The sequence below is a fragment of the Engraulis encrasicolus genome, chromosome 19, assembly GCF_034702125.1.
Source record: "Engraulis encrasicolus isolate BLACKSEA-1 chromosome 19, IST_EnEncr_1.0, whole genome shotgun sequence".
NCBI lineage: Eukaryota > Metazoa > Chordata > Actinopteri > Clupeiformes > Engraulidae > Engraulis > Engraulis encrasicolus.
Window position 1 is genome coordinate 8,281,440 of NC_085875.1, and position 22,579 is coordinate 8,304,018.

The window sequence follows — 22,579 nt, forward strand, 5'->3', positions numbered from 1 at the left end:
ATGTGGTTCATGTGTATGTATGTATGTATTTCTATGTTCATGTGTATGTATGTATGTATTTGTTTTTTCCTGTGTATGTGTATACTGTGGTGTGTGCCAGATGAGGAGCGTGTCCTGGTGGAGATGGCGTGCGGGGCTGCCCTGGCTGCAGTCTACAGCGGCCTGATCCAGAGGCTCCAGGCAGAGGGCAGGCTCCCACGGCCCCTCGGCCCGCTCGTCATGATCGTCTGCGGGGGAAGCAGCGTAGACATGGCCCAGCTCACCCACCTGAGGACTAAGCTGCGCCACTGAGGGAAAACATACACAGTAAAAATTCAAGTTCAGTCAATTTAATACTTAGAGAGTCGAATTATAAGCACTCCTCAATAGAGAGAATTTGGTCCACTGTAAAACATTGCAGCCAGTTAAACATGAAAAAGTAAGTTGCCATGCTGCCTTAAGTTTTTAAGTTACTGTAATTCAACTTAAGAAAGCCTTAAATTGACTTGAGCATATAGTTGAGTTAACTTAGATGTTTAAGGCAGCAGGGCAACTTACTTTTTTATCTTTTACTGGCTGCCATGTTTAACAGTGTATATACCTTTTGATCAATGGTTACAAGGGCGGCACCATTACTATTTGGGTAGCAGTTTCTAGTGCTAAATCATTCAGAATGGCCATGATCAAGCATCACTTAAAGTAGCAGACCAGAAATGCTGTGGGAGCACAACAAAGGCTAATAAGGTGAATATACTCTGAACTAACACTCCAAAATGTACTCTGTTTCTTAGTAGAGGAGTGTTTGGAAACCTCAGTAACACTTTCATTGAAGCTTGTATTCCCAACAGTTCGAACAACACACTCATGATATTCATGATAATGCATCTATACAAGGAAATGTATGTATTGTAGATATATCAATACTGTTCATATTCATGATTGTACTACTAGTGTATTTTTACATCATCATGTCACAATATTGTCATACCGTAAGCCACACTCTAGCTTCCCTGTTAGGAGTGCAGTCATTTTGTTCAAATTGGCCCTACCGTGGCGCTAACGGAAGGGCACTCGTCTGCTACGTGGCCGACCGGGTTCAATTCCGGCCCGGGTCCTTTGCCGACCCGTCCCCTTGTCTCTCCCCACTCACTCCCTGTCCAACTCTTCACAGCACTATTGTAATGAAGGCCAATGAAAATGATTGTGTTCAAATAATAATGAATACAACTTAAAACCATCATTAACCTTTGCCATTAAACTGAACCTTTGCCATTGCCGTTGAACCCTTGATGAATATGTTTGTTCATGCTTATGAACTCAACGGACATTTAAACTGAAACATTTGATCACCATGTCGATAAGTTTAGCCATGTCCCACATGCTGCTCAGCGACCCTTGAGAGACAGATGTGAAGTGGCATTGGTCTGGACACAAGTAATACAATGTGTCAGAGTAATAGCCAAGACCCCATATTTGCTGTACCCTTTACTACAGTCTTGTGTTGACACACATACGTATCCCCAAACTGAAAGACTCAAGAACGTGCCATTTGTTGTGTATTCTATGTTAAATATGTTGTTCTGTTTGAGATATCATACTCTGTGATGCTGTGCGAAAATAGCAAAAAACTGTATGCACAAATACAGACACATACTGTACAGAGGATGTTATCAAATATCCACTATTATAAGTCCTCAAACTGAGCCAAAGTAAAGCCGTTTGTAAAGCCGTTATATACTGCACTAGTAAACACTGTTATTTACTTGGACTTTTTACTGTTATTATGAGGCATTTAACAGTTCACACACTAACATTAACATTTCATCAACATTAAACAGGCCTTTTGTCCAGGACAGGAGTCAAAGCCCTTATTTTGAAATGAGTGTGGTATTCTTCTTTTAATCTGTTCTGCAGACAGATTACGTAACAGAAAACTGAAATTGATGAGTGGATTACTAGACACAGACACTGTTGTGGTCTGCTTTTACCCCACACTTTGTTCAGAGCTCTCTGTCAGGAACAATGAAACGAAATTGCATGCCTTCATTTGTAGGATACTGGCAGTGAGTTCATTGCATAATACATACAAAACTACAGTGTATATATCTTTATACATCTTAGTATATATCAAGCCTTAACAGTTTATTATTGTCTTATGTAATGTGAATAATATTAGTGCATCATAAAGAGAAGATACTGCCATGTAGATAGAGCTACTAGTCTGTATTATGCTTTATACATACTGTACACATGGTGCGCAGTTTGGAGCCAAGTTTCTGTCTCTCTGTTTGATTCATCCATTCATTATTCATATTTTTAAAACATCTTCTTAAAAAGCACTGGAATAACCTTAATACTCCAGAATAGATACAATCACTGAGATAAATATTCAAGGTGCAATATAATTCTTACCAGCAGGGGGTAGCAGATCCTACTTAATGTGATTAAATATGTTCCCCACTGAAGGCTGTTTCTCTCTCTGCCATTGGCCCCTACTGTACAGTGCTAGTATGGTGATGTAAACTACTGATGACCCCCAGATCATATTTTCATTCTTTTTTTCCTCTCCACCCACCCCCACCCCCACTGTGGTGTGTATACACTCATCAGTCGTATTTACAGTGGCTGAGCCAAACAGGCTCTGAGGTTTAGAAGTTATTCCAGAGAGCTACCTTTAGCCCCCCTCTTTACTCGGCAGTCTGGGGTCAGGACAATTGACTTTCCATCACTTTCATCGAGCAAAAATGTATGTGCGATATGTGTTTATGGAAGAAGGCTGTTTCTGCATTCCACCACCGTAGTCAAACTCAGTGAGAATGATGAATGGGGTTTCCTGTAAATGACTGTCCAAACGTGCGCCCAATGAGATCTGTAACATATAAACCAACCACTGGTTGTTAGGGGTTTTTTTTGCCGGTCTTTCTTTTTTTTTCTTCAAATAAATGGGTCCAATACGATCCGTAACACATAAACCAAGCTTTGCTTCTTAGCTTTTTTTCCCCCTCAATAAATTCAGACGTTCAAAAGCAGGCCATCACAAAAAAAAAGGGGGGGGGGGGGTCTTATGGGCTTACACCAACCAAAACTTTTGCCAAGACGACAGAAACTCTAAACCCAGTAACTGCGCCTGCTGCCCCGTCTCCAACCCTCGTGCAAACCATAACGGGGGAACGGGAAGCGTGCTGCGTTTTACTGGGGGGAATATTTGAGGCGGCCGTGTTCGGAGCCGGGCTTCCCTAGGGAGAAATGCACAGTAATTAGAAGCACGAGCACCGGCTGGATTAAGGCTCTGGTGTGTATGACTGAGAGAGGAGTATGTATGAGGGACGTGTGTGTGTGTGTGTGTGTGAGGTGTGTGTGTGTGTGTGTGTGTGTGTGTGTGTGTGTGTGTGTGTGTGTGTGTGTGTGTGTGTGTGTGTGTGTGTGTGTGTGTGTGTGTGACAGAGAGAGAAAGAGAGACGCCTGGAGTAGATCACACGCACACACACACACACACACACACACACACACACACACACACACACACACACACACACACACACACACACACTACAGGGCCTGAATGGAAGATATTTGTTCTCGTCTCTCAGTGTGAACAACCCATGTAACTGCAGAAGAAGAACAGTGTCTTGAGTTTATTTAAAGGAGGTTCAAGACTCAGACTCTCGTGTACAGTATGCACACATGCACTTTCTCTCTCACACACGCTGAGTAGATGCACAGTGTTGCCAGATGTGTCTGACCAAATCCCGCCCAAAAGGTTATCAAAAACCGCCAAAATGCGCTAAATTCCGCCCAAATTCAACAAATTACATTGACTTCTATGAGCCCAAAACGGCGTAAAAAACCGCCAAATAGCCAATTTTTCCCATTTTTCCCCGCCGACGCTCATCCCAAGTAGCCCAATTGGGCGGGCACCCGCCCAATCTGGCAACACTGTAGATGCATGCACACATGATGTTCATGTATACACCACATGCGCGTAGGCCAGAGCAGATAGCACACACACACACACGCGCGCATGCACTCTCACATGCACACACACTCACACGCACACACACACACCCTTTCTAGACTATACTGTATATATATTCTCTCTCTCTCTCTCCCACACACACATACACATCCAATCTCTAGATGGTTCTGTGTAGCGGAGTAAAAACTGTGTTGCATCTTCAGAGCCCTGAATCATGAGTGGCTACACTATGTCATATCATCATCAAATGCTCCTTTAAAGAACCGTTGCCTTGGCGACTCTTTGAAGCCCTGAAAGATACTCTTCTGTCCTGTAGCTCACAATATCTTTTAGTCTAAGAAAAACTGGCTCTGGACCCATTATGTTTTAGACTAAGACTAGAGTGAACCCAACATGTTGTAGACTTGACTGCACAACTTGACTGACGTTTATATGGGACAAAATACAGTAATATGTGTGGAAACTTGCTTTCTTTCTTCCTTTTTCCCTTTCTTTCTTTCTTTCTTTCTTTCTTTCTTTCTTTCTTTCTTTCTTTCTTTCTTTCTTTCTTTCTTTCTTTCTTTCTTTCTTTCTTTCTTTCTTTCTTTCTTTCTTTCTTCTCTCTCTCTCTCTCTCTCTCTCTCTCTCTCTCTCTCTCTCTGACCATAGACATACACAATATATACACACATAGATTTACACGCACGTGCGCACGCACACGCACACACACACACACACACACACACACACACACACACAGTGTAATTCCCCTATTGCGTGCGTGAACATTTTGTGTGTCTGCCTGCAAAGTGGGTGAGTATGAGCAGTCCCGGACTAACCTTGCTATTAACCTATTAATCCGCAATCTTTCAAGTGCCCAGACTCCGTGCTCATTGCCATGATCTCCCCTGGAGACTGACTGGACAGGGGGAATTAAGGGTTAAGTTAAGTAGGCCTTCAGATAGATCAGAATCTGGGGGGATTGATTTTCCAGATTGGAAAGAGCTCATAAACCAGAGCAGACCAGGCACACACACACACACACACACACACACACACACACACACACACACACACACACACACACACACACACACACACACACACACACACACACACACTGTACCCGCTACCTAACCCCTCCCAAACACCTACGTATATATGCATACATGCATGTGTGCGCACACAAACACGCACACACAGAGCACCACCACCATCACCCCCATTGACATCTGTTGGCACTGATGGACAACTCTAATGTGTCAGACAGACCAGACTACCTCTGGTGTAACCGATGTAATGAAAATGCGGACGGGGGTTTGTATAATGGCACGGTTGTGCCGTTTACATTGGTGAAGCCGCACGCGGTTAAGCACACAGACGTCGGGCCCCTTCGTTGAAATCCAACCAACTGTCCTGATGTATTTGTTGTTGTACATGCACGCCCACATTATATTTTTCCTGTCCCGGGACCCAATGGTGCTGTGCCGCACAGGGCCGCTGACAGCCTTGGCCGAACCCAGGACAAAGTCATCTGAAAGGGCCCCCTCACCCAATACATTCAATGTACTGCGGACCCAATTCTGGGCCCCCTCTCTCCCCGGGCCTGGGACAACTGACCCCAATTCCCACCCACTGTTGGCTTCGCTGTGTGCCGTACAGGACCTACAGAATAATGTTTGAAGTTGTGATAGGGGCCCGGGGTCGGCCAAGGAGCTGTTGAGTGCAAAAGAATAGCCGCCTTTGTTTTCAGTGTGGTCTTAAGACGTGAGCAAAAAAGGCGGGGGGGTTGGATTGGGGGGTGGACGGGTTTGGGTTTGTGTGGAAATAGCCTTGCAGCTCTGCAAGACTTAATTCAGCTCAGCTCTTTAAACACTATTGTGACACGTTATCAATCACTCGCGGGCTGCTCCGTCCTAGGTGGTAGGCAGAGCAGAGAGGACAAGGCGCTCGGTAGCTTGATTTGCTCTCTCGCTCGCTACACTGTAACTCTAGGGTTCTCAAACTTTTTCTTGCCAGCGACCACCTGAAGGAGGAGGAACATCTCCAAGGACCCACCTCATCATCGCCTCCCAAATTACAGATACCACAATAGTATGCAATAATCATTTTAATGCAGTAGTCAGTATGGGACCAAAGTAGGAGCAGGTTTTTTTTTAACGTTGGCCTACTGTGTAACTGTGTTTTCCTCATATGAAGGCAGTCAAGTGCGCAATGATGGGGTTATATTGTAGAATTCATTGAACCAAATAGCTTAAGGAATATACTCACAAACTACGAGGTAACTTCTTGTGGAGTAAATTTAAGCAATGCGATTAGATTGCCGCAGCTACATGTCAGTACCTGAACCTTCACTGCTGCAGCGATTTTGTTCATTTCATCATAGCAAACTTTTTCATGGATCCCCTGACGATGTGCCACAGCAGAAGCCCCAGGGGACCCCGGACCCCACTTTGAGAATCCCTCCAGTAACTAACTGTAGTTGTCTTGAAAAGCTCCCCCTCTTCCTCGTCTTCCCCTGCCTCTCTCTCTCTTGCTCCGGAGGCATCAGGGTTTCCACCCCGTTCCCTGAAATCCAGCATCAATCACACGAGGCTTTGATGTCAGGATACATACACTGTGCTCCGACAAGCCCTGATGGATTTTTCCCTCTTTATGCGAAGCAGCGACTCGCTGTGAAGAAAGTCAAACACTCAAAGGTAAACTTTCATCTCTCTGTCCCTGTCTATCTCTCTCTCTCTCTTTCTGCCTGTCTGATTTTCTCTCTGTAGCTCTCTCTCTCTCTCTCTCTCTCTCTCTCTCTCTCTCTCTCTCTCTCTCTCTCTCTCTCTCTCTCTCTCTCTCTCTCTCTCTCTCTCTCTCTCTCTCTCTGTCTTTCTAGTTCTCTCTCACACACACTCTCCCTTTTTCTTATGCCTTTCCTATCACATTAGGTTACATACTGTAATGCAGGCTCAGAGTCATTGGCTTGGCTTATGCATACTGTATCTCCCACTGTACTCCTGTGCTGTGTGTGTGTGTGTGTGTGTGTGTGTGTGTGTGTGTGTGTGTGTGTGTGTGTGTGTGTGTGTGTGTGTGTGTGTGTGTGTGTGTGTGTGTGTGTGTGTGTGTGTGTGTGTGTGTGTGTGTGTGTGTGTGAGAGAGAGAGAGAGAGAGAGAGAAAGTGAGTGCATGAGTCCCCCTACACCCCCCCCCCATATCGGGTCCCCTGTGTGTGTGTGTGTGTGTGTGTCATGCATATACACGTACAGTATGTATGTAAAGGCATGAGAAGCTAGTTTAGACTGCTATGCTACCAACAGAACACTTCTGAGTCGGCCAGGTGACTCCCCCTCCACCTGTTCCCCACGGTGCTGCTTGCTTTCTTTACCGGCCCATAGCGGGGCCCAAGTGGACGTTTATAGTTCAAAAACAAAACACACACTCACCGTGTCTGGGTGTAGATCAGAGCGAGTGACAATCAGACGCCATTTACACAACGCAGGGCAGTGAACTCACTCTGAACCACTCTGGCCTGGGATCCTTACAGTGTGGAAAAAAAACAACACCTTATGACTTACTGTTGGTTTAATGCAGCCCCCCTTTGTACCCCCCCCCCCCCCTCTCTCTCTCTCTCTCTCTCTCTCTCTCTCTCTCTCTCTCTCTCTCTCTCTCTCTCTCTCTCTCTCTCTCTCTCTCTCTCTCTCTCTCTCTCTCTCTCTCTCTCTCTCTCCTTCTCCAGGGCTGGACTGCACTTTTGGCTTAAAGGGCCTCCTCATACTTAGTGGTGCAGAACTGACGCACCGGTGGGCCCCGCACCCTCGCATGCCCCTAATTTCAGAAATGTAAATATATATGTACATACACAATATACATTATATACATATATTTTTTAAGCATTTCTGAAAATAGGGGCCCACGAGGGTGCAGGGCCCACCGGGAAATGCCCGGTATGCCAGATGCCCAGTCCAACCCTACCCCCCCCCCATCTCTCTTTCTCTCATTCTTCTGTTCTTTTTTTCCTTCCCCTTCCCTCCGCTTTCCCTACTTCATTCAGTCACGTCTCTATTTCTTCCATCTCAGGGAAACAATACACATGCCTGGACAATTTAAATATTTACGCACCGCTAATGCTCCTAGGCCAAGCCTCAGCACGGGGGCTTCTGCTCTCTCTTTCTCTCTTTCTCTTGTCTCTCTCTCTTCTCTCTCTCTCTCCCTCTACCCCCCCCCCCTCTCTCTCTCTCTCTCTCTCCCCTTATGACTTACTGTTGGTTTAATTGCAGCCCCCCTTTGTACACCCCCCCCCCTCCCTCCCTGCCTCTCTCTCTCTCTCTCTCTCTCTCTCTCTCTCTCTCTCTCTCTCTCTGTCTCTCTCTCTCTCCCCCTCTCTATCTCTCTCTCTCTCTCTCTCTTTCTGACTACATAACACAACTCCCTCAACCACAAGCATAACATCTCTCTTTCTCTCTTTCTCTTTTCTCTCTCTCTCTCTCTCTCTCTCTCTCTCTCTCTCTCTCTCTCTCTCTCTCTCTCTCTCTCTCTCTCTCTCTCTCTCTCTCTCTCTGTCTCCTGTCATCCATTCCTTCTTTGCTTTGTCTTTCCAACCTTTCTCTTCCCTTTCAGTCTCACTAAGACATAGGGATGGCACAAACCGCACCGAAAACCGAAACCGTACAATTCACACACATACCGAACCGAACCGTGCAATCCATCGCAAACCGCAATTCATGTACTGCCCAGAAAAATATGTAAAACAGGGGTTACTAGGAGTATCTTATCCAGTCTCTCTGATTAAAACATTACCATATAAGACCAAATCAGAGGATGACACAATTTAAATCACACCATTTTCACATTATAAGCCTATACAAACCATATGTAGGATATTCAGTGATAAGTCCGATTCTATTAGCCAGTGCACCATTTATCATGAACTAAAAAAAAGAACCGTAGAGAACCGAAAACCGTGACCTTGACACCACGATATGAACCGAACCGTGAATTTTGTGAACCGTACCACCCCTACATCTATCTCCCCTGTAAAATGGATTCCTTCTTCCCAATCCACTCTCTCTTTTTTCTCTGCCGTTTCTGTCTGCACCCCCCCCCCAATTCTATACATCCCTTCTACATTCCTCCTCCACTTCTGTCCTTTTTACTATACACCACTTTCTCTCTCTCTCTCTCTCTCTCTCTCTCTCTCTCTCTCTCTCTCTCTCTCTCTCTCTCTCTCTTTCTCTCTCTCGCACACACACACACACACACACACACACACACACACACACACACACACACACACACACACACACACACACACACACACACACACACACACACACACACACACACACATACGTGATCTTTCCCCCCTCCAGCTCCTCCATATGGGTTGAGCATCTCAGCTTAAGGTTTTGAACGGCTCTTCTTCTGCTGGCTGTGTGTCAGACCTCCCCTGACCTGCCAAGGGACCTGCTGCTGCCGCTGCTGCTGCTGCTCCTGTACCAGCCTGGCCTCGGCCGCGGCCTCGTCTCTCCTCTCGTACTATTAATGCCAGCCGGCCAACAAAGCCACTGACAACAGCGTGGATTACATTTATAGGACCCGCACTCCCGGCTCTGTCCGCTCTTCTCACTGCCCAGCCTCTTTGGGTAACATCTATGTAAAAAAAGACCCACAACCAACACTTAACTGCCTAGCTTTTTTTGGGGGTAATATGTATTAGAAACAAAACAATAAAAGACCCACAACCATCATTTTCCCAGCCTCTTTGTATAATAGGCTATTTATAAAAAAAAAAAACAGCATGCTCCTCGCTGACATACTTCATGTGTATTTCTGATTTGGGCAAAATAAAAATGGAAATTCTGAGTATGTATTTATTCCAACCACTGAGTGGTCATGTCCATTGGTGGTCGGGGATGCTTGTGAAGGCCTGAGTGGTGTGGGTTGAGTTGCAGTAGGCCTATACTCAAAGGAGTCGACTTTGGGGGACAAAGGGGTCGGTTTTCCCAGGGAGACGGAGACACATTTTTATTGTTTTTATTGTCACTATATAAATACAGTGAGATTCTGTTTGGTAGCAACCCACAAATGCCCACAAAATAAAAGATATATTAACAGTAAATAAATAATATATAAAAATCCATATGCATCTCACAGTATCGATAGTCCTGAAGTATTGAGGGGAGGCCGGTGACGTATTGAGTTTTAAAGTCTAATGGCAGTAGGATAGAAACTGTCCTTCATTCTCGTAGTGTGGCTGGTTATTACCGTACCTCCCTTCCTCCATTGCCCCCTCGCTCCCCTCTTGCCTGACAACCAGACCTGACCAGCTGCTGTCATGAGGGGGGTCGTAATTCCACCAGACACCCCCCCCCACTCCCCCATGTCCAAATATTCCCATAATCCCTGGTAATTCTGTCTGTGGCCCTGTTTTTGGCCAAATAAATCCGGAGAGTGCATGCATGCAGGCAGCCCCATCCCCCCTGTGGATTTGAGGAAGTCGAGGTGTGTGTGTGTGTGTGTGTGTGTGTGTGTGTGTGTGTGTGTGTGTGTGTGTGTGTGTGTGTGTGTGTGTGTGTGTGTGTGTGTGTGTGTGTGTGTGTGTGTGTGTGTGTGTGTGTGTGTGTGTGTGTGTGTGTGTGTGTGTGTGACTTTAGAACTGTGGCCTTTAGCTGTCTGGACTAGACAACTAGACTAGATCCCTATTAGAAGATCACCAATGAAAGAGAAGTTCTACGTTTGTCTTTTTTTTTCTCTCTCTCTCTGCAAGTCGATAAAAAAATCATGTTAATTTTTGTGTCATGCGTAGTTTACACAGACTGTAAACACAGATGTGTCTTTTTCTCCTCTGCGTTTTACAGTCGACCGTAAAACGGCTCACGTTATTATCTTGTTTGGAGGAGTTAGTAAGGTTGGCAATAGTGCGAGAAAGGGGGAGGGGTGGTGGAGGGGGTGAGGATGCCAGTGTGATGACGAAGGACTGATATTCCTGTATGTCAGGGCTATTCGATTAAATGTCACCGAGGGCCAGTTTTTCGAATTCCTCCTATCAGAGGGGCCGAACATGGAATATGTATGTATTATGGTTGCCAACTGTCAATGTAAGAAATACGGGACAGTTCATTGAGGCGGGGGGTTTGGGGGTCCTCCCCCAGAAAAGTTTGCATTTCTTAATATCATTTCCTGCATTTCCTGGCCCGTTTCAGGTCAATACAGAACCCACACTTTTATCTCTAAAAGTTTCCATTTTGTTCTGACCTCTTGGGGGGCCAGAGCCTTGCTGTCCAAGGGCCGCATCTGGCCCCAGGGCCGCCATTTGAATAGCCCTGCTGTATGTAATGCTCCTGTTGGTGTGTGAGCTATTGAAAGCTTGACAGCAGTCTCCGAGCAACTATTTGGCTCATTGACGACTTTAACTTTCATAATATTATGTTCCGTTGCTCTCAATTCGACTGGATCTACCCCAGTAGCCTACATGTAGATGATTGCATAACAAGTACTAAATTAACGAGGGTGGACTGACCTAATGTGGTGCATTTTTTTTCTCATTTAAGCTGTAGTGAATTACGATGTTAATCCATGGTCAATATGAACCCATATTTGATAACACAGAGAAGTTCAGTTTTGATTTGTTAGTATTTTCACTGACGTTCAAGAAGCTTAGGTAGGTGCAGCTCCACATCAGGCAGAGAGTACCACATTAAGACAATTAGGAGCTCAGAGTATGGAGGAAGAATCCAAGGCACTCTCCAAAATCATTTTTAAAAGCTTTGCCCTGATTAAGGCCAAACCATGGCTGAAGCATGTCAGCAGTTTTTTTTAATGATCTGCAATGATCAAGCTTATTAGTATTTTTATACGATTTAGGAGAGTGCCTTGGATTCTTCATCCATATTGAGTCTTCTTCCAAAGAGCACCTTCTCAAAGATTTTTTTTGTTGGATTAGCGCTGAAGCCCTCCAAAACCTCTACCTTAATTCACCCCACTTGTTGAAACTCATCTGTATGCGATTCATCATTTTGGGTAGGATTAGAGGTAATGCTGGGTGATTACAACGTTCAGTAAACTATCAGGGGCATGATAAATACACTGCACACTTTGCCGTTTTAATTCAACACTATTCTTGGCATTCATGGTCCTATTCAATATACTTTGAATATACTTTGAGATTGCAACACAGAGGAAGGCTCTAGCAGCCGAAACATCTGTCTGACCCTGCAGTGTGTGGATAAATAGAAAAAGAAAGAAGAAAAAACTGAGTGCGACCTGTTCCCTTTATTAGCCTACTTGATGACTTCACAGACGCACCAACAAGGCGGAAAAGCGTGGTGTGTGGAAGATAACACCCCATTCAATATACAACTAAAAGTCTAAGTGAAGCTAAACTGATTAGTTGTGCAGTGTTAATTCAACACTCAGAGAGAATTTGAACACTATCAAAATGGCAATGACAAAGACCATGAGCTCAAAATGTGTCAGTCAGTCTTTTTTTTTTCGTCTTGAATAAGTTAAAAATGAAACCAGTGCCACAGTTTTCTGTCTTTCTTTTAATGTTTGGTACTCACAACGACTGTTACACTACCCAGGTTTCCAAAGAAAACTTGGATCCTTGCAGGTCTTCTGTTTCTCCTTTTTCCTAAATTATATAATATATCCTCAGAAAAGTTTTTGATTAATAACATTGACTGTGTAGGCTAAGCTATCTGAGGAAACTCTGAATGATCCTTAATATAGCTTTACCTGTACATATATAACATGGAGTAAGGCTGGGTTAAGTTAATATTCCTACTGTTACCATGACTACATTTCAAGCACTGCTACAGCTATTGGCTTCTTATATTGTACATGTAGGCAAGGAAGTGTTGAATTCTTCCATAGCATTGTTCCACCTGCTGGAATGAAAACATGAACATAATGTTTGCATTGTTCAAAACTTCCTTTTTGCTCTGGATTTCCTGGGACATGAAAACATTTTTTGCACACACACACACACACACACACACACACACACACACACACACACACACACACACACACACACACACACACACACACACACACACACACACACACACACACACACCACACACACACACACACACACACACAGAGAGAGAGAGTAAGAGAGAGTAAGAGAACGAGAGAGAGAGAGACTAAGAGAGAGAGAGAGAGAGAAAGAGAAAGTGTGAGAGAGAGAGAGAGGGAGAGAGAGAGAGAGAGAGAGAGAGAGAGAGAGAGAGAGAGAGAGAGAGTACAAGCTGTATTGAAAACTCTTCTAATGCTTCGGGCCTAAGCATGAAAAACATTGCATTCCTTGGGAGACGTCCATGCTGTTTGTTTAGAGTCAATAAATGCAGAGTAACGTAAAGCCCTCGCTGAAGTCGAAATTCCTCACTAATAAACTTGTTTACCCCTCTCATGGAAATTGCCTGAGAAAACAATTTGGCGAGGGCAATTTGAGCCTGCCTGACAAGCTATCTCATTGCGTTAGACTTGCTGAAGACAAACATCACCTCTCTCTCTCTCTCTTTCTCTCTCTCTCTCTCTCTCTGGTGCACACACACACACACACACACACACACACACACACACACACACACACACACACACACACACACACACACACACACACACACACACACACACACACACACACACACACACACACACACACAGATTGCACACACGTTACACACATTGTCTGACCTGCTCTGCACTCATCACTTGCCACGGCTTCACTGGGGTCGATTCCAGTAACTGAATCAGACTGGGCATGAAGTGTGTATTTACAGAAAAGACCCATTTTCTAATTTAGCACATTCCCCCATTCCTGCACCTCGTCTGTTCCGAGCTTCCAGTAAAACTGTATAAAGCTTCTGCCCCAAGACCCCAATTCCGTCACCAGCGTTATAATTTGTGGTAACTCTTGTCAAGGTCTTAACCTTGCCCTCACAGTTTGGAGGTGCATCTCTTGATGAAAAGACTCAACTGTGTGGAGGTCTTTGGTGTAGTAGACATCAGGGTCGTTGGAAGTAAAAAAAAAAATTGGGGGGTGGGGGGGGGGATGGCAGGGACAAAGACATCTGAAAGACCCCCCTCTGCACCCAATACATGCAATGTAATGAGGACACAAATCTGGGTCCCCCATCTCTCTGGGCCCGGGAAAACTGACCACTTTGTCCCCCCCGTGTCGGCTTCCCTGGTAGACATTACTGAGCAGGGCTGACCATAGCTGTCATCAGCTCATCATTCACGACACAGCCTGGCCTCCTAAATTAGCACCGCTTAGACCAGTTTGCTACAAAAAAAAGCTTTCAGTACACCATTTGAGGCTGGGTTTGAAGTTTTGAAGTGAGATTCAACAAAGACAAAGAGTGACGGAGGTGGGGGTAAGAGTGTGGGAGGGCTGGAGCTGGAGGCAGGAAGAGGAAAAGAGGCAGACATGGAGGAGAAAACGAAAATAGGTTTCAATTGCAATGAAATGAAATGCGAAATGTAGCCTATTCTGTGTGTATTTATTTAATCAACCGTGTATTGACCTGAAGACTGAAGTTCCTGACTGATAGCCTACTTTGTGGACACGGAGGACACACAATCCCAGAAAACACCAATTGAACCCTCTGACTGTCAAAAGACGACACTCATCCTGGTCTTTCAAAATTGCAATCATACTCAGACTGTCTGGTGATGGAACTTAAAGGTACACTGTGCAGGAAATGGTAAAAAAAAAAAAGGTACTGCAATTATGCTGTTCATTGAAACTGGGTTGCCTATTGCCAAATTTGATCGTTTCATAAAAGTTTACTATGTAATAAACTAATATTTTCTAGTGTGACCCAAGTCATTTTTGTAGCTAAAAATGGCTATTTCTGGAAATTCATGTATGAAAAGTGCCATTTTTCCAGCTATAATGAATACTGGAAATAAACAACTAAAAATCTTACACAGTGTACCTATAAGTATTTATACACATAAATATTAGACTGTCCCAATATTATGACAGTTGATGAGACGTTTGAGTTGGCTGTACCGATGTCATGCATGTCATTGGTGGCTGTCTGGAGGAAAGGAAAGAACATCAGGTAATTGTCAGCTACGTATGTAGGTTTGCTATCAACCCCAAATATAGTACTGGCCCTACCGTGGCTTAACGGTAGGGCACTCGTCTGCTATGCGGCCGACCCGGGTTCGATTCCGGCCTGGGTCCTTTGTCAACCCTTCCCCATCTCTCTCTCTCCCAAAAAAATGTTTCCTGTCTCGCTCTCTCTCTCAAACTGTCCTGTCACTAATAAAGTCTAAAAAAAACCCAAAAAATATATTTTAAAAAAACAAAAAAACAACAACCCCTGAGTATAGTACTGCTACATAACAGCAGGAAGGACACTGCCAGGTCTTTATGAGAAACACAAGACCGGTTTCCCAATAACAATTTCCTCCTCACCAGACTGGAAAAAATGTGCACAGCTTCTTCCACCTCATTCTTGACTAATTGTCAAGTTTTTTTTCTCAAAATGCTGCCGGCGGCTGAGTACAGTGCAGTGTGTGGATGTAGTAGTTAATTACAGTTTTAAAATGTTAGGGGAAATGACTGTGCATGAGAGGGATCAGGGGAACACAGTAGGATGTAGGCTATATAGCACTCAGTAGCTTGCATGCCTCTCATTTTACTCAAGGCCTGGCACAACCAGGCAAGCAAACTAGGCAATTGCCCAGGGCCCCCACATGAAAGTACCCTCCTGTTTAATGATTGGTTATGTACTTGTATTCAATTGACAGCAATGATACCTTTGTGATACTGGCTGGTATCAAAATTGAAGGGGCCTGTCCTCAATAGTTTGGAGAGGAACAGGGCCCCAAGTCCCTCATTGCCTAAGCCCCCCAAATAACTTGAAACTGCCCTGATTTTACTTCATTAGTTTTACTGCAGAGGAGGAAGAATAGTCTCCCCTTGAACACACTTTAGGGTCTATCAAAGAGTGTAGTTTTCAGAGAGCACACTTAGAATCCTTTTTGTTGTGTTTTATTTTTTCATGGCAGGATAACGTTTCGACCTCAACAGTCTTCTTCAGATTCTCCTGCCATGAAAAAATAAAACACATCCTAAAGGATTCTAAGTGTGCGGACTCCTCACTCAGAAAACTACAGTTGACCTTCGTCCTGCACCTTTCCCTGGGATGTGCACAATCCTCTCCTTCAACTCTATCAAAGACTGTGACTTTTCTTCAAAACATCACAAGGAGGAACTCCAGTTCCAACCCATCCCTTCCTGTTCGGATCTCTGTATGTGAGGCCTATGTGAGAGGAAATTGTACGAGGCCTTGTGCCGCTGTTGCACTGGGCTTTCCAGGCGTGCCTTGGACCGAAAGAACTTTTGGATATGCGTGAAGGGTCTTCAAACGTCTGACGTGCGCATCCCTTCCCAAGCTTTGGAAATCATGCCCACGTGTGTCTGTTCTCCTATACATCACTTTTTCAAAGCCCCCTTTCAGCCAGTACTTATGGCACCCTGCAATATAACTGTCACATTAGGGGAAAAGAGGGTTTTCAGAATTACTTTCTTTATTAGACTGACTCCGTGTGTGCTCAGTGACCGATGAACTTTTGAACCTTTCGCCATCCACTTGCGCTGCACAAACAGAAAGGAAAATAGTGTTCATCGCCGCACCATGTCTCGAACTATTAACGCCTTCTTGTCAAAACAGCAAAGTCTCTGAAAACAGACTATTATATTTTTCCGTTAGTCATGGGCCGTGTTTTTTTTCAGTTGGGCAATGATTTGAATTAGTCAGCTACTTGACGTCTGGGTAGGTTTTATAATAAATAATTCAACATTTACAGAATGCCCACAGCCAAATTGGATGCAATACTGTTTATTTTCACGCTAAAGACTGCTAAAAAAGGGTAATGACAGTCATATTCATGTAGCCTGGCCCTTGACCGAGAGTACACCTACTACATTTCCCACAAAGCTCGTGCTAATCGCTGGGTCCATGCGCACTGCCGCTCTCTGACACGGAATGATGTCACCTGCAACTGCCGAATCGTACAGTATTGTGTTAAAGGGGTATGCGACCGCTAGATTGACCACAGCGAGCTGGCTCAAGATGATGGGTCTGTTTACGAGGTAAGCCTCCGCTCTCGCTATATGATGACTACCTATAGGACGCGATATCAAACGCTTTGAAGCGCAAACATTGAGGTTGTCCTCGTTTTTCTCCTCGCTCATCTCCTTTTAAGTCTAGGCTTGGAATATCACGGAATATGGTGTATGGGTGTGACATTTTGATGAAAAAAAATGTCCATGACACAGAGTATGGTTGAAAATGTGGGATGTGTGTCATCAATGACCATTTGCTGGAATAGTGCGGAATGATACAGTCCATGAGCTCGGCTCGTTCCACTGGACTCGCCACTTTCGTTTTTCTGATGCATTCTTGTGTAGCTACAGTAACCTATATTTTAGTTTGTGGCAAAGCCGGTCCGGTGTGTTACAATCGCGACATTAGAGCGAGACTGCAAAACTGGGTGACATCGGCGAATGCAGTTCTCATGATACAGACAGTATTGGTCAAAAATATCATTCGTTGTAGATCATATGCCGAATCAAACGCATTCTGTTATTATCGCCAATGTAAAATGCCCTTCAATATACAAATATGTGTAATGATTGATCGAGCACTGCTACATTGTAGCCCACCTACTGTACAGTAGTAGTAAAATCGGTAACACTTTACTTGACGCCTGCGTAAAAGCATCTGAATGCGCGCATATAGCATATAGCCATACTATAGCTTTATATTGATAACATTCTTAACATAACAGAGACAGCAGCGTGCTAAAGGGAATGTTTGTCATAATAATGTATTTCTTCATGTGGTTATTGGTTCCACATTTCCCCCCAGAAGATATGCTATCTCCTTGCAGAAAAATCCTTCTCCCCGGCCTATAATTTAGATATGGGAATAGCAAAGTATTTGGGGGCACGAGCAACCACATTAAATTACTAGCATACATACCCACAGACGATTTAGGCTGTCGTCATTCAGCTTCTAAATAATGGAAATAGTGTTTTGCTTCGCAGAGCTGTGTATTGGATGACACTGTTCTCTGCTCATGGCCAGCGGTACCTCCGCTGCATATGAATGAAAAGGTTCATGCTTCAGTGTACTGTAGTTGCTCTGCCTTGCCTTGTGATAACTTTGGTATGCTTTTGCATACACATTAGGCTTACAAATGACACCAAATTACAGCACAAATGACCCTCTTTATTTATTTTATTGGGTGTTTATTGTTTGTTTGATTAATTGTGTGTGTGTGTGTGTGTGTGTGTGTGTGTGTGTGTGTGTGTGTGTGTGTGCGTGAGAGTGATTGATTGATTGATTGATTGATTGATTGATTGATTACATTTATTGCAATTTCAGCAGCTATGGTGTGTTTGTGTGCGTGTGTGTGCACGTGCGTGCGTGTGTGTGTGTGTGTGCACGCACGTGTGTGTGTGTGTGTGTGTGTGTGTGTGTGTGTGTGTGTGTGTGTGTGTGTGTGTGTGTGTGTGTGTGTGTGTGTGTGTGTGTGTGTGTGTGTGTATTTCTGTGGACATGTGTGTTAAAATGCATGTGGAAAAGACCAGTGAATTAAATGTATAGGTGAAGTGCAGTTGCTGCTGGTGGTCAGTAAGCTGCCTTATGTCACACCATTACAACTGCTGGCATGCCGAATCGCTCTAATCCAGCAAATTAATGTCACTAAGAGGCGCGCTTTAGGCAGTAAGTGTGGATTTGCGGTGGTAATTGAGGCCTATGTGCTCAAACTCAAAGACTTGTAGCGTAGGGATCTCTTTAGGTTTTAACTTAAGGCATGGCTGTATACCAACCCTGTTTGCACCAAAAGCACAAATGCATTAGTTGAGATTATGGCTGTTTTCCAGTTTTAAATGGACTGCATTGTTGTGCTGCTTGGCTTTCACACAATCAGCAGAATAACCCATTTGAAGCACTTCACAACTTAGTGCCTTACATTCACTCATGTAGATGCACTTATAGTCCACTTAAGCTTATGGCAGAAGGCGGAAGGCCGCAAAAATGAAGGGCCAGCAATTTTGGGGGCTCCTTGTCCATTTCGACCAACCAAATTCACAGGGGATGGAATTGAACTGGGATTCATTGGTTGTTCAGCTCATCTCCTCTCCTCTCCTCTCCTCTCCTCCCCTCTCCTCTCCTCTCCTCTCCTCTCCTCTCCTGAGCCAGTGTTGGTCTATATTAAGCCTCAACATGTATAGCTTGTATGTGTGCTATGTCATTCCATCCATAGAGCCTCAGTGTGCGCACAGTACACAGTGCACGGTGCACAGTACACCCCTCGTCTTTCATACGCTCTCCATCACTGTAATAGTGGAAATTCTGGAGTCCCTATGAGGGACGATGGGGATGTGGGGATGATGATGATGACGACGATGGTGATGGAAAATCATTGTTGGTTGGATGTTCTCAGTTCTATTCACTGTTGATCATGCCATGTTGTCCGTTTGCATGATGTTCAGATCTAGTGATGATGATGAGGATTAGTGTGTGTGTGTGTGTGTGTGTGTGTGTGTGTGTGTGTGTGTGTGTGTGTGTGTGTGTGTGTGTGTGTGTGTGTGTGTGTGTGTGTGTGTGTGTGTGTGTGTGTGTGTGTGTGTGTGTGTGTGTGTGTTCCTAGTAGGCTTGGGCAGCATCCAACTTTCCATACACCAATTTTTTATTGACACGATGGTTTCCTGGTGTATCAATATGTGTGTCATACTGTATACAGGCCACACTTTGTGTCAGTTGATATGGCCAGTTTGGATCATCACTTATACGATCACTAGCATGACCTCAATGACGAATTTAGTGCATTGCTACGTTGTGTTTTTGTTTCAGCATTCCCTATGGAATGCAAGAATGTTTCTTTCAATGAGAGTACATTATAACATTCCAATGTACAATCCCAGGTTTTTTTTTGTATCAGTCGCACTATTTCACCTAGGCAAACTGACTGGTATGTCTCATTGTAACCTGTAGGAGGCCACGGTGTTGAAAAGCACAGCATATCGGTACTTGGAAATACCCGAAAGAGCAGTTTGAAATGGCTTCCCCAAGCCTTATCTCTAGTCTCCCATGAATCTGACTGTATACTCATGGCATGGCTGGTGTTGTGTATAGGCAGTCTAAGTTTTTTTTATTCTTCTTCCACACCTATCTTGGTGTCTTTGTAATTTCATGCTGATTTCTGAGTTCCATAATGCAACAAATATTCATATGTGTATGTAGTTCATACATATGTTAGGCCTATTAATAGTTTCCACGTGCCCTCCTGAAGTATGCTCGAGTACCCCTAGTGGTCCACGTACCCCTGGTTGGGAATCACTGCACTAGACTGCCAATGGTTGGTTACAGCATGTGGCTCTGTGTGTCAGGAGCACTTCCATCACCTGATGGACTAGAGCAGGGGTCCCAAACCTTTCTGGGTCTGAGGGCTACCAAGGACTAACTGAGGGCTACCAAGGGCTACCCGAGGGCTTCTGAGGACTACCCGAGGGCTACTTTTGTTCAAAATCCTCTACTGATGTCTTGGCATCATTCTCAAAACACACTATTATTGAATGATAATTTACTTGTAGGTTATAAAGAATAAATAATCTCATATTTAAATCAAGAAAAGCATTAACTGTGACTAAAATATGGTAGTCGTCACTGTTTATTAACATCGTTGGTGGGCACCTCAGAAGCTCCTGGAGGGCTACCTGGCGCCTGTGGGCACAACATTGGTGACACCTGCACTAGAGCACTAGACTGTCTGACCCTAACCCCCATACACGCCCCCTATCCCCAGGCACATCTCCTAGTCAGCAACCCCCCCCCCCCCCCTCTCCCAACCCCCAAACACACCCCTACCCCGTTGCACATCTCCTAGGATACCTCCTCTTCAATGCTGGCTTTCATTTCATCTCATTTCACCACTGTCAACCAAGTCTTGGGGCCTCCTTGGCTGACGCACCCGGACTGCAGTTTTTTTTTGTACGTTCTGTGAGTGTGAGAAAGTGAGTGATTGAGTGGATAGGAGTGGACAGAAGGAGAGAAAAAAGAAGAGTGTGGATGCTCTCTCTCTCTCTCTCTCTCTCTCTCTCTCTCTCTCTCTCTCTCTCTCTCTCTCTCTCTCTCTCTCTCTCTCTCTCTCTCTCTCTCCATGATGTTTATGTATGCGAGGCTACGTTTATCTTGCCCCAATTAGCAAAGCATTCAGCAACGATGACAAGTGGTGGGGGTATCTGTGTGTGCGTGTGTGTGTGTGTGTGTATATGTGTGTGTGTGTGTGTGTGTGTGTGTGTGTGTGTGTGTGTGTGTGTGTGTGTGTGTGTGTGTGTGTGTGTGTGTGTGTGTGTGTGTGTGTGTGTGTGTGTGTGTGTGTATATGTGTGTGTGTGTGGTGATGAGGGGTTGTAGGAGACGCCTCCAATTAGTGAGGGTGAGGTCAGAGGCTGGAACTCAGTCAAGTCAGGAGAATGTAGACCTGCATCGTGCCAAAAAAACACACCGGGACTTCCTGCCGAATGAAACCGATACTGGACACGTGTTCTTTTTTTGGTATCCGAAGAGAGAGAGAGAGAGAGAGAGAGAGAGAGAGAGAGAGAGAGAGAGAGAGAGGGAGAGACAGATATAGAGAGTGGGTGTGTGTGTGTGAGAGAGAGATGGACAAGAAGAAAGAGAGAGGGAGAGAGAGAAGGGGAGGATGAGAGAGATGGTGTGTGTGAGAGAGATGGATAAAAAGACTGACTAAGGGAGAGCGAGAGATATGTTTCGTTTTGAGTGTGATTGATTGGGTTCTTCGTTACCCTGCAGTCGTTGACAGATGGTGTGTTATGCTTGGCAGCCACTCTGGTTAGGGAGGATAGAGAGTGTGGGAGCGCTTGGCTCGCTCTCTCCACTCTAACTAGCTAGCAGTAATTTGCCCCCCCCTGCCGTGCTTGCATGATCTTCTCAAGCCCCGCCGGCATCCAAGCCTCTGACCTGGGAGAAAGCCCAAATTAGAACAAAGAATAAAGGTGAAAAAATGTCCACTTCAATGAGGATTTTTGCGCTAACTTTTATAAATATATATTTTTTCAATGACATTTTAGGTCAACGGACCCTTCCTCAGGCCACTAGCCTGGCTAACCAATACCACCACAAAAAATGTGTACTTCAATGAGGATTTTTGCTCTAACTTTAAAAAAATATATATTTTTACAATGATGTTTTAGGTCAATGGACCCTCCCACAGACCACTAGCCCGGCTGACCAATACCCCCAACATTGTCCTCATTTCTCGAATGGCACTTTTTACTGTACAGAAGATTCACTTGTTGGGACTCCGAAATGCATTCTCCGCTACCCTTGCCTTACTGCCTCTGGCATCCTTTGAAGACTGCACCAAAGAGACACGCTGTACCCCAGGCACCAAAACACAACATTTGAACCAACGCCAAGCAGATTTAGCTGTAGATGTATTCCAGTTATATTTCAGTGTTCAACAAAACCACAACAAGTACAGTACAGTATGTTCTTTAGGCATGTTTTTTTTCCAGATTCAGAGACGTTGTATACACACAGTGGTCAGCCACTTGTTGGAGTCCAGATGCATCTTTTACCTCCCCTCGGAGATGGAGACG

At 44.6% G+C, this 22,579-nt stretch overlaps 2 protein-coding genes across 2 annotated transcripts in view; both read left to right on the forward strand.

Moving 5' to 3' along the window:
- Positions 1 to 1,825, forward strand: part of sdsl (serine dehydratase-like) — a 35,287-nt gene extending 33,462 nt beyond the window's left edge. The window contains exon 8 of the mRNA XM_063183599.1: positions 101 to 1,825. Coding sequence (XP_063039669.1) covers positions 101 to 291 — 191 coding nt within the window. The 3' untranslated portion in view covers positions 292 to 1,825. The remainder of the gene's footprint in view (positions 1 to 100) is intronic.
- Positions 1,826 to 16,940: 15,115 nt separating this feature from the next.
- Positions 16,941 to 22,579, forward strand: part of daam1a (dishevelled associated activator of morphogenesis 1a) — a 148,561-nt gene continuing 142,922 nt past the window's right edge. Inside the window, exon 1 of the mRNA XM_063183601.1 lies at positions 16,941 to 17,039. The gene's annotated coding sequence lies outside the window, so the exon portion shown is untranslated. The remainder of the gene's footprint in view (positions 17,040 to 22,579) is intronic.